The following is a 12610-nucleotide window of genomic DNA, read 5'->3' on the forward strand; positions in this document are numbered from 1 at the left end:
AAACTAGTTACAGCAGATGTTAATTAGAGTGTGAATTAACCACTAAAGTAAGACCCCTCTGCGATTCCTCCACGTACACGGGCCCGAAAATCAACGAATAGACAAAGTGGCCTCCGCGACGCTCCGACGCCGCAGCTGGTTTAGCAGTGAAGAAGCTGCATTTCTCCATCTCTCCGTGTGCAGCAGTCTGGTCAGAAGTTCACATGCACCAAACATGGGCATAAATTGGCATTAATTTCAGGCTTTCCACTAACGCATGATATGTCTCGTCATTCTCGGGTGGAACGTTTACAAAAGGATAAATTAATGCATTAGTTAGAATTTATTGTCCTTTTGTCTGCACATGCATGGTCAAAACTATACAAACGGTAACAATAAGCTTGAGCCTGCGATGGGGGAACAAATACTCAAGCATCGATATGTGTCATATTATTGTGGACTGAAAGGAGATCAAATGTGAACGGCTTCCTACCAAACCAGCACATTAAAGCATCGGTGGCAGCGTCATGCTGTGGGACTGTAAACAGCACTGATCCCAGGTAGAGTAATGCAGAGTAATACTGTTTCTTTTAGACTGTTTGATACTGTATGTATAGTTATGGCCTTTGTTTGGAAGAGAGGAAATGCACTAAATATGAATCGCATTGTTTTCTAAAATTCATTGAGAATGTGTGTTTATCATCATTTTACCCGAAAAGCTAATAGTTAAAAAACAAAAATCGTCAAAGGACCCACATTAATAACACTTCTAACCGAGTTCAGCACACGCTGCAGCTTCAGGTTTAAAACGATTACTTTAATGATTACACAACAGCTTTGTGGAGGATAAACACAACCTTCATCTTATCAAATATCATTAGAGAGCACAGGTTTTTTTTATTTTTTATTCCTGCGGCTGCAGAGCTGATCGATAAACACTGACGCAAATCAAATCCGAGCAAGATTCCTGCCTTCAGACTGCAGCGTGGAGCGATAGAAATCCAGGAGGAAAAGTCTTCAACTTTTTCTGTAATAACAGGCAGACCTTTTCCTCTCTTTTCCAAACCTTCGTGTTTTGAGGACCGGTTTACACTTGCATCCCATCGAGCAGCAAACGCTGGAGTAAAATGTTTCCTAAATTAGAAAGGCTGACCTTTTAGAGTGTCATCTAAAGCATGAGCGAAGTCCTGGTTGACCTCGAGGTTCCTGAGGCGCCATCCTGCATAGTTAACCCAAACCGTTTCACGACTCAAAACACTGCCATGGCGACAAATGAAGATTATATTTAAGACCAAATTATAGCTTCTTCAAACAGGAATGTGAGAAACCACAGACATTTCATTCGCTACTGAGGGAAATCGCCATCCGACTGTCTTGTGTCTTACAAAACTATCTGGGGCCGCTGTCTGATCTCCCGCAGCGTATCAATATGCGATCTGGTGTATCGGGTGAAGCCAATAGGGGAAATCCGGTGCTGATTTCACCCAAAAAAAAAAAAAACTGTAGTTTAGAAAAAGGAAGGAGCACAGACTTGTGAATTAGATTCACTAACACCATGACAGAGGAGAGCTAGAGGAGGGAAACGAACGGATTAAAAAAAAAAAATCTATCCCTTCTACTCTTGGGTTCTTCTGCGTACATAGTCTGTTACGTCAACAGCAGAGGACTCCTAGGATTCAGACTCAGTTCTGTGAGCTGGAAAAAGAAAAAAAAAATCATTATTTAATGCTCAGCTTTCAGGCTTTCAGTAATACTGTACATAAGCATGCAGCTCTATGAGTCACAGATGAAAGTGGCTGAATACTAACATTGCTTGGGTATCCGTAGTGGCTCCATGTCTGCGGAGATGACTTGATGCATGACCCCTCTGAACTGGTACAGTAATTTCAGACTCTTCTCCTCTCCCACGCAGGGGTCGTAAAAGCCCGGCAGCCCCGCCTGCGGGCAGAGATAGCGTTCGTACGAAGAGCACGCCTGCTGATTTACAGATGCTCAGGGAGCCATTATCATCTGCTCCGGCTCACCTTCGACGCCTCGGTGAGGATGAGCTTGGAGTCTTTGACCAGGCACTGCAGCGGCACGGTGACGTCAATCACCTTGGCTTTCTCCTGCTTCTGGCTGGTGTCTGACACAAACTTTCCGTACCAGCCGTTGAGGATGATCAGGCCTGGGTGGTAATTCACAGCGTGTTTGGGGTTCGTAAAACAGCTGCAGGTGATGCTTAGACGTCGGTACTGAAGCGTTTTATTGCAGGGTTTTAAGACGGTGAAACAACCAGCATTATTTGGGCTTTTTTTTTTTGCTTTTTCTGAAAAACACAGTCATGTCTGTCTCTCTTTGATAGGCCCTGAATAAAAGTGACTTTGTCTTTTTAGGATTTATACTCTCTTAACATTTCAATTGATATTTTTACCAATCAGAAAACATGTAATGTGATTTTATGGCGCAATGATCATATGCTGATATCTTGCTGCCAAATCAAATGATTAGAATCTGCATGGTTTATGTTTCCATCAGAGACCAGGAGCTGATTATGCTGGATTAAAGCATAAACCAGGATAACAACGCAGCTGGAATGTTTCCACAAATCTATTGTGATTTTTCAGCTGCAGTCTGGTGTTTTCAATTTAGTTTCAATTCAATTCAGTTTATCTTTATAGTGACAATTCACAACAAATGTCATCTTAAGGGACTTTACAAAGACAAAAAATGAAAGAACATAGAAAGCTCACCTGCCCTCCAATAAAATAAAACAAAAACCACAGCTTCTCATATATATATATATATATATATATATATATATATATATATATATATATATATATATATATATATATATATATATATATATATATATATATATATATATATATAATAGTACATTCCAATTTTTCACCCAAAACTTCATTTGTTTGCTTATAAACAAACACGCGGGAAACTGAAATCAAAGTTCAGATACAAACCAGTACGGATGCCAGGAGGCATATATCACACAGACGTGGTTTATACCAACATCATGACTTGCTTCACAGCAGCAGATAATAAAAGTAAGACAACCAGGATCCTGAAGCCACAGAGCATCATAAAGTGTCGAAAGCGACAAAGATAAATGTACCTGAATTACACCAAGTCTGGACTGGCTCCAAAAGAGAAAAGTTTCTTTTTGTTACTCTGCTGTACAGCGGCTCAGTGTGTGTGTGTGTGTGTGTGTGTGTGTGTGTGTGTCCTTACCCATCTTGGATTCTTCTGCTTCTATGATTCTCCTCACAGATTCCTGCATCAGCAGAACCTGCAGGGGAGCCAAGGGAGAGACGAAGAGGAGGAGGAGGAAGAGGATGGGTAGGGCCAAGGAAAATAGTGTAGGATAGATGAGATTCGGTCATGAGTTCATAATGAGGAGAGCCTGACTTATGAACAGAGATCACTTACACCACACAATGGAGGGAGAAAGAAAAAAAAGCGTTTCTGGAAGGAGGTACTCACAGCAGTCTCAGCCTCCTGCTTCTTCTTGGCGATGTCTGTGGCGGAGCTCTTCCTCTGCAACTCCAGCTCTCTGAGAGACACACAAAGCAAACATCAACAGCCACCCGCTGGGATTCACTGTGGAGGCTTTCGCTGATGGTAGCACAAGCATTAAAGAATCCCCTCGACACGCCCGTAAACAGAAATGCTAAATGTTTCACCGACACGAGGGGTTCGTTTCTGATCCGAAACTCAGAAACGGAGGGAAACAAACAGCAAATCACCACAGATAACTCAGTGATTATGGCGACTTGGTGACGAAGGATCAATATCTATCAAATTAGGTTTGAACGGCGATGCAGTCAGAGTACTCACTGCTCTTTCTGCGCTTTCGTGTACGGGATAATAATTAGTCTGTGGACGGCGACGTAGGCCAGGAGAGGTCCGACGGTGGCGTAGAAGACGGCGCTGGGCAACAGCTGGTCTGTCAGGTGGACTGGGAACAGGTACGTCTGACTGGCACGCGCCAGCCTCGTTAAAACAAATACAGGAAGTAGTATTAGCGGCAGCACAGGCGACGAGACGAGACCGTCATTCAGACGGACAGGGACACAGAAAAGTGTGAGATGGTGTCTCAGGGTGGCTCATACTTAATCTTGAGCGTGACTCCTTGTGGGACCCCCATGCTGACCGTGGCCGACAAAACGCTGTGACGGCTGATCTTCCTCTCCGCGCCGTACTCTACCACTGTGCCGAACCAGCCTGTCCTGCGAAGAAAAAAAACGTGAGCGGAGACGGGTGGAGAAATCGGACCGGGCACATGCCGAAGAGTGTGCAAAGTTGGTGGAACTAAAAATGCGTGCTTTTCAGTTTTTCCTGAACTTCAACCGATATAAATTTTGCACAGGTACACAAACAGTGCAGTCAGAGTTCTCAACGTGTCATACAAAATTCAGTGAATAAGACATCAGATGTTTTTCATGTTCCAGGGAGCAGGAGAAGTAGTAAATATGAATGCAAACAACAAAATAACCTCACAGCTTTAAAGTAAGAGGCAGAGGACATTCAGTTTTATTGAGTCAGAAAATTTGCTGACATAAACTTTGCTTTAAAAATAACATAAAATTGAACTTTGCACGACATTTAGTCATTATTATCATGTAGCAACCATAAGGCAAGTTGGCAAAAGACACTGTTTGTCGCTGTAGAAATCTCTTTTGGTCTCCACTTTATGAAAAGGTGACTGTGTTGAGGTCAATTGACGGAGGAACGTGTTCGCAAATGTTTTAGAAGAAACCCAACGAGACTCAGAGGGGAAATAAGTCATCATTTTCCATTTACTGCTGCCTTCAAGGTGGCAGACGTCACCTCGGGTTCGTCTCAAAACCGCAGCACCTAAAATCAGCCACTGCAGAACTCCATGAAAAAGGCAAAGCTTAAGAATTAGTTTCAAATGTAAAAAAAATAAATAAATAAAAACTCTCAATTGCAATCCAGATCTTTTTTTGAAATTCTTTGAAGTTTCTAATGCGTATGTCACTACGTTATTGCTGGGATAAAAAAAGAAAAGAGGGAGGAGGATTAGCAGCTAAACATCCTGTTTATAGCAACAATCTGCTCCACTGAGTCACACCAGAACAACTGGATTATTTTCATCTTGTGCTTTGGATGTTCTTCAGGGACACAATGAAGCAGTCTATGGGCACAGGGGGAAAAAAGCCCAATTTGTTAAAGTGACAGCGCTTCCTTTTCCCCAAACATCAGCTGTTTAATATGATAAAAACCCGATAAACGGTACGATGACTCATAACAAGCGCTGCTCAGAGAGCCTGTCTTGCAAACAGCTCGATCAAAAAAATTTTTCTGTGGAAAGTCATACTTTACGGAGCCTTTCACTTTGGTCTGGTCCTCATCCTGGAACTTGTACTGGTAGCTCATCATCAGGTAGGAATGAGGCACACCCAGCTGAAAACACACACCAAACAGGAAGATCAATCATGATAAGTCATGACGTTAAAACATTAGGGTACTGGTCAGAAGTTTACATACGGTGTAGATCGAGCCTTCCTTATTGAAGGTTTCACCTCAAACCATCCTCCAAACACTGACATGGTTCATGTGTCATTAAGGGCCAGGAGGTATTTTGAAAAATCAGCTTTTTTGAGGCCCATATTATGTTATAAAGTTAAAAAGTTGGAGCTTCTCAAAGAGACTAAGGGGGAAATTTAAAGTGTCAAACTGTGAAGTCGAGTTATGTTTGATTAATGACAACTGAGGGTGACATACTTGCTTTATTGTGGTACAAAATGGCACTACAGACCTAGAAAACACAAAATATTGGACCTTTTATTATGGCGCAATATTAATCAACGTATTTGATAAGACATTTCACTTGTGTATGTCTATAGCTGTCAATTTTGGTTTTTTGTTTCGGATGTTTTAACCATCTGACTCAAACTGTTACTCAGGTGAAGGAATGGCTCTTTTGTAGATTTCTCCTCAGACGGCTGACATTCTGTACAAGGTAATTAAATCAAAATCTGGATTATGAGTCAGAAAAGCAGCAAGTTTCAATGAATTGAACCAGTTCTACCAAAGTGAGTAGTGAACTTGTGCTTTTGACTCTTGTTTTTAATAAATTATTGAACTTATATCATCATTTCACCTTAAAAAATGAAACCGAATAGTGATGCAACTTGAACTAATGAGATAAATAACGCTGGTAATGAGTGCATGGGAGCTCCTGTAAATATAGTATTATACTTGTGTTTACCTGCAGAGCTAAAGTAAAGTGGCTACTCTTCGTGTCCCGCACCAGGCTGGTTGTCATGGCGCTATTGGGCCCCCAGCGCCACTGAAGGTAGCCCATTGTGTTCTGGTCCAGGTGGCGCGCCGTCATCAGAGAACAACTCGGCCGCAGGCCTCGAGGCGAGAACTGCAAACCCCACTGGGCTGTGAGAAAACTGCACAGAGAGATGATGTATATTGGCTGCAAAGCGAGAATTACCGCTGCCTCGGACATGCTGCACAAAAACCCGGGCCTTACCACCGCGGTGTAACGTTACGAAACACCTTTAACCCAACGAGTGGCCCCAGTGTGTCTCCAGCACCAAACTCCACCTTTGAAGATGAACAGAAATGCAAGTAAACTCCATGTTTCGAAAGCTCAAAAGTTTCATTATTATTATTAGTAGTAGTTGTGGGTACCTCTCCCCAGCCTTTAGCTGATGTAACTCTGCGTACAGTCACGTTAATGTTGCCCCCTCCGCTCCCGTTGTGCGTGGAGAGTGACCCCGAAAGCATTGCTGTGTCGGTGTTGGTCAGAGGAGCCTGAAGACATGACGCCGTTTCCACGTGAGAACGAAACAGTGGACATGGAGCGCTGACAGCGTGCCCATTGATTTACCTCAATAGACTGGGAAATATGCATCTTGTTAATTTCTATATGAGGAAAGCCTCCGCCGGGCATCTCCTCGAAGTCGTCATCATAGCGATCGAACAGGTCCGTCGCATCCACACCGACGCTGATTGTGCCCTGGAAGGTATTAAAGCAAAAAAAAAAAAAAAGAGGATTACACAGCAACAAAGAGTAGCAGGAGAAATGCTGAAATGAGTTACGCAGGTTGATCTCTTTAACACTGGCACAAAAGGTGTCTTTTTTTCAGAAATATATTGAAAGCACTGAGGGTAAAAAGAGTCAAGAAAGAAAAAGTAGATGAAACCTTGGGATTCGTTCTTTGCTGCAGTCTCCTCTCTTCTTTTTCTCTCTGAAGCCTTTCATATTCCTCTCGGATTTCTGCAGGTGTTCTCTTCCTCTCCACCACCTACGCGATGACATCATATTGTACAGAGAAGCGTCTGCGACGTGCACTGAGGCAACAAATGCAGAACTAAGTATGTAAACAGACCTCCCAGCCTTCCACCTCCAGCCCTTTCTTCCCAAAGATGTCATAGATGGCTCTGGAGTGAGCGTCACTCAGCACTGAGGAGTAAAATATTAGTTCAGGTCCATGTTTCCTTGTACCATACTTTTTAAGACACTCTTTCTGCAGATTAAATTCAAATCAATACCTTATTCAACTCAATGAAAGCGCTTATTGTGAATCAATACCCCTACCTTCGTAGGCCCGGTGAACCTGATTGAAAAGTTGCTCGGCTTGTCTTTTCAGATCAGGGTCTCGATGTTTGTCAGGATGATACAGCATGCATAGCCGCCGGTACGACGCCTTCAGCTCCTCCACTGTAGCCTGCGAGAGGAGCAAGGAAAGGCGGGATTCCTACATTCAGCACAGAACGATGTGATGAACCCCAATCGCTACGGCAATATCAGTGGGTGCAATATTGCAAGAGATTATATTTGGTATGGCTTTAGAAATGCATTCAATTCTGCTTTTGGCTAATTATCAGGTGAACTTCGGGTCACTGTCTGTTTTTTTTTTTTTTTGGGGGGGAGGGGTTTGCCTACAATTTTTATGTATCTATTGATTAAGATTAGAAAACATAATATTTAAAAGGAAGAGACCAGAAGAAAATATGGGTAAATCATAACTGATCTTATCATATCGAACGATAGAATTGCTATGTTGTCGCACTTTACAATCACATAGCCTGATTTACATTCAGATGTTGACTTAAATTAATTATCGCATATTTAATCAAAACAAATCCAATCCCTTCCTTTGCAAGAGGGAATTTAAATGGTCACAACATTCACTTTTTGTTTCACAATTAATGTTTTATCTCACATTCTGGCATCTTGTTGCGATTTTCAAAAAACAAAACATAACATTTCCTTTCATCCTCATTGGTTTGAGTGCCGGGTTCACCTAAAGCTGGGGTGAATCGGTGGACGCTCAGTCCAGCCTCCTCATTGCTTCGCTGACAGCAGGAGATGGATGGCACTAAATTTTTGGCCAGTATTGACTTTTCTGTCCCGGCCTCGTTTGAAAACGCCATCATCCCCAATTCAGGTTACAAAATGGATTCTGCCGGTGAACTTAAAAATAAGATGAAGACGCCACTAAAAAATCCGTTTTTTGCAGTTGAATGGGTCCTCAAAAATAAACCGTGGTATATTTTAAATGAACTCTGACACAGTAAAACAAACAAACAAAAAAAGCACTTGTTAAAATTCTTTTTTTGAATACTATACTATATATTATATGTTCTTGAATACTATAATGAGATTCTTGGAATTAATCTTCCATTTCTCTCTTGTACATAGTGAAATATCCCTGCTTGATGTTTAACTGTTGCAAGCGAATGAGATGCTTCTCTACTTTTGACTTCCCCTCGCTGGCCTCATTCATCAAATGAATGCATTTATTTGAAACTCCTTGATTTTGTTTTGCAGATTTTTACTAGTTGTGCCCCATTCATTAAGCTGTTGAACCGATTTGTACTGTTTAACACTTACAGCTCAGAAGCCCGGATGAGTGTAATTGTTTTAAAGACATGGTGTTGCTCAGAGGTAGTCGCACTTCCGCTTTCTGTTTTATAATTTAAAAAAATGTTTTCCCCTGCCTGTCAACAGAGTTTGAGTTGTTGTCTGTGACTTTATTTTTATCCATTTTGTTATTTATTTGTGTCTACTCTAAAGCTTGTGAGTTTCGGTACCTTTGATGACCTGGCCAGTGTTTGTGTCTCTTTTGTTCAGTTCCAGTGTGGATGACTCATTGTTATTGCTAAAGCTCTTAATAAATAAAGAGTTTTTTATGGTATTTGGAGGGTAGGGGCAGGACAAAATGTTGAATTTAACTTGACCATGATGTTCTGCCCATGCAGTGAAAAATGGTTTTGGCAACATCATGCTGCGGGATTGCTTTCCTCCAGCAGGGTGATAAAGGAAGATACCGTTCGCCATAGCAAAAGTTTTATATATTTCTTGCAGATGGCAAGCTTGAAAATGCTTGCCCTCTAATTCATTTAATGTATCTAAACTGGAACTATCTTACAAAGAAGAATGGGTAAAATGTTCAGATGTGCAAAGCCAATACGAAAGCAAACCCCTAAAAGACTGTATGCAGCATAAAATGCATAACAATCCAATGAAGTTTATGCTTTTAACATGACAATGTGAAAAAGTTAAGGGGGTGCAATGGATACAGAAGGACAAGTGGTATTAAAGCAGCTTTTGCTCCTATTTATATTACTTAAGATACTAAGAATGTAATAATTCCTCAGCTTTTAGCTTAAGGGTTTTAGCTGCCTACAGTAAATAAGCTTAAGCAACGTGAGGCGCCACGGTTTTAAGACAAACTGAGATTCATGAGGGATCTGATCAGTGTCCGCAGCATCAGCCCGGACTCGTCCTCCGAGGAGGAGGTGCAGTCTGACTGAGGAGCGGCGCTTAACTGGAGGACGATGCACCGACTGCAGGCCGCTTTGGTTCAATGACAAACTATCAAACAGCCACGGCAAACAAGACAGAGTTCAGCACCCAACCAAGAACAAACCATACCTCCTTCCTCACGTTGAGCAGAGAATAGTAGTCCTGAGTATTGAACTCAAAATCATCTTCTGTAGACGCCGCCATGTTTGCGTGTCGTTCCGTTTGATCCCGCCCATCGCGTTGGTGTTCTGCAAGCTCATTGGTCGGCGAGATGGGAAGCTTGAGGGGCTTGGATCTGTTATGGCGCCCTCTGCTGGTTGAATTTCAATTTGAGGAAAAACTACGACATGAGCCAAACGGCAAAGAGAAAGTTTAGGTATTAACTAAAACTGTAGTTGGTATTTATTTATTTCGGTCTTGTCAAAACTACTTAAAGCTGTATGCAAACAACAAACATGCAGAAGAACTTTATATTTTCCAAAATAAAAGTGTTTGGAAACTCCTCACACTACAAAATGTTTGTAATATTTTTGAGCTATTGGTGCTGCATGTAAAAGTTGAGAGAGAATCAGAATGAGCTCCCCCATTTAATTAAACAGCCCTATTTAGAAATCTCGTGATATTACTATTGATGGAGGACAAGTAGAGAGAAAGAAAGTATTGGATTGCTCATTTCCAAGGAAAAACTGATATAAAGAGTCAAAAAACACAATTACCTGTGTGTTACTTTTCCACTCATTTTTTTCTGACAGCTTGAATTCCCCAAGGCACAGAAAGCAGCATTCTTCACAAGTCAGGCTCCAACAGCTTGAGATTCTCCTCTATTCTCAAATCTGTTTTACATGGAGTCATGTCATGCAGCCTTGTTTTTATGTCTATAATTTCAATTTCCACTTGTGTTTGAGTGTAAAGGGTGTCGCTACCATCTGTTCTTTTGTTTGATACGCGCTCTGCCTTCAATGAGTCTGGAAATGTGCTGTTTGTTTTCCTTCAGACTGCCACCAAGCGATCATTCCAGCATCATCTCCTTGGCCAATATGTTGGCAGATCCAGGACTCACCACCGAACGCCACTTCCAGCCAATCACCCACACTCCCCGACTGGGTCTCTTCAGCCCACTGGAACCTCGTTTTCTTCTGTTTTAGGTGTTAATGATGCTGACGTTTGCCTTTTCTGCACATGCATCCAATTTCCATCAGACAACTTCTTGCAAGTTGCTCAACAACGTCTTATTTGTCTATTATTGTTTTTGTTTTTTGTGACTCTCTGTAAACTGATTTCCTGGCTCACATTTTCTTCTGTGAATCACCTCAGTGAGCTTCCTCCAGGGGTATTCTGTGGCCTCCTCCTCCAAGGGCTTGTGTACAATCTGCAGGCCGGCCTTTGCAATGACGCCACGGAGAGCATCAGAACTGAATGACTGAGCTCCACAGACAACCTGAAGCTGTAACAGACACTGTCTGGTTCAAGCTTGCCGGCTTTAAAACGTTTCTTTTTATGTGTCTCGTTTTTTTCTTTTTTCCTTTTTCTTCATAGTCTCCCACAATCAATAGATGAAGGAGAAATAACATAGGGAGCAAATATCTGAACTTAAGAATGTGGGGATGGTGAAATATATACATATGGCCCCATATGGCCTCTATATGGCCTCCATTAGGCCTTTTTGTGGAGGACAAAGCGGAGCAGAGGCATCCAGTGTCGAAGCATTCAGAACCTCTGTCTCCCCAACAGCGCCTGTCTGGAGAGAGGATTGTCCCTGTCGAACTGGGGGCTTTGGTACAAAAGGGGTGTTCTACCCCGCGGCAGAGTGACAGCAGAGTGGGTTGGAAAGGGCAACAAAATGGTCCCAGTTAAGCCCCACTGTTTAGAAGGGATAACCGAGCGTGGAGCCTTTGAATTATAAATAGCCCCTCAAGTGAGAGCGCTGCGATTGGCTCCTCCCGATCCGAACTTTCTTGCGGGGATATTATGACGGCGCTTAACGATTTACTGCCACGGCCTAAACAAGAGAACATCGGGGGCATGTTTTTCATTTCCGTCTGCGAGTTTGTTTTCTGACCCATCACCGCTTCGCTTTAATAACGCGACTCAGAGAAAGACTCGACCGGGAGCGCGCGCGCGCGGCCCGCGTGGGCGCGCGTGCGGAGCCTTGTCCTTACTTTACCGCCAGCGCCGCGCGAGCTTCAGCACCACGGGCGAGTGGACAGCACCCCGCCGGCCCACGCGCCTTTTTCGGGGAATAAAGAAAGAAAGAAAAGAAAAAAAAGAGTGACTTTCAGCCAGTTCTTTTCATTGAAATTCAAGAGGGAGTTCATAATTTATGGCGAGGCGCGACCTTACATCGCATTTCTCAACACTCCACTGAGTTTGCATGCGAAGAAATTGCTCGTGCGTGTAAGGTGTGTGTGTTTGTGTTTGTACTTATGCTTGTGTGTGTGGGCCGGAAAGTCGTGTGTATTTGTGTACTGTAAAATATGACATGTTAACTCAAAAAAACAAACAAACAAAAAAAACATATATAGGCTATATATATATATATATATAAATGAAAAATATTACGTTTCTAGCTTAACTAAAAAAATACTCCACAAACACGACTTTAGATAGACTATATATCATATCAAACAGAGCAGATTAGTAATGAACTGACGCTGATGATGTGTTTATGTTGGCGTCCACTGTTTGTGTGTGTGTGTGTGTGTGTGTGTGTGTGTGTGTGTGTGTGTGTGTGTGTGTGTGTGTGTGTGTGTGTGTGTGTGTGTGTGTGTGTGGGTGTGTGTGTGTGTGTCAGCGTGCAGTGGCTCTCTCTACCTTTAGTGTTCAGATACTTTCTGAGCT

The 12610-nt window shown here is 42.4% G+C and overlaps 1 protein-coding gene across 1 annotated transcript; it reads right to left on the bottom strand.

The window, feature by feature from the left end:
- Positions 1 to 775: 775 nt before the first annotated feature.
- Positions 776 to 10022, bottom strand: LOC129358134 (dnaJ homolog subfamily C member 11). Its single transcript, XM_055026981.1, has 16 exons — positions 9902 to 10022; positions 7559 to 7688; positions 7350 to 7423; positions 7164 to 7265; positions 6848 to 6976; positions 6649 to 6771; positions 6488 to 6561; positions 6215 to 6404; positions 5321 to 5406; positions 4092 to 4208; positions 3817 to 3972; positions 3463 to 3532; positions 3211 to 3268; positions 2004 to 2146; positions 1788 to 1917; positions 776 to 1674 (listed from the first exon to the last, which is right to left on the bottom strand). The coding sequence occupies exons 1-16, from the start codon at positions 9974 to 9976 to the stop codon at positions 1649 to 1651; spliced, it is 1683 nt and encodes a 560-aa protein (XP_054882956.1). The 5' UTR covers positions 9977 to 10022; the 3' UTR covers positions 776 to 1648.
- Positions 10023 to 12610: the final 2588 nt, after the last annotated feature.

This window comes from Poeciliopsis prolifica, unplaced genomic scaffold, assembly GCF_027474105.1.
Source record: "Poeciliopsis prolifica strain line A6 unplaced genomic scaffold, Auburn_PproV2 SCAFFOLD003, whole genome shotgun sequence".
NCBI classification, from domain to species: Eukaryota; Metazoa; Chordata; class Actinopteri; order Cyprinodontiformes; family Poeciliidae; genus Poeciliopsis; species Poeciliopsis prolifica.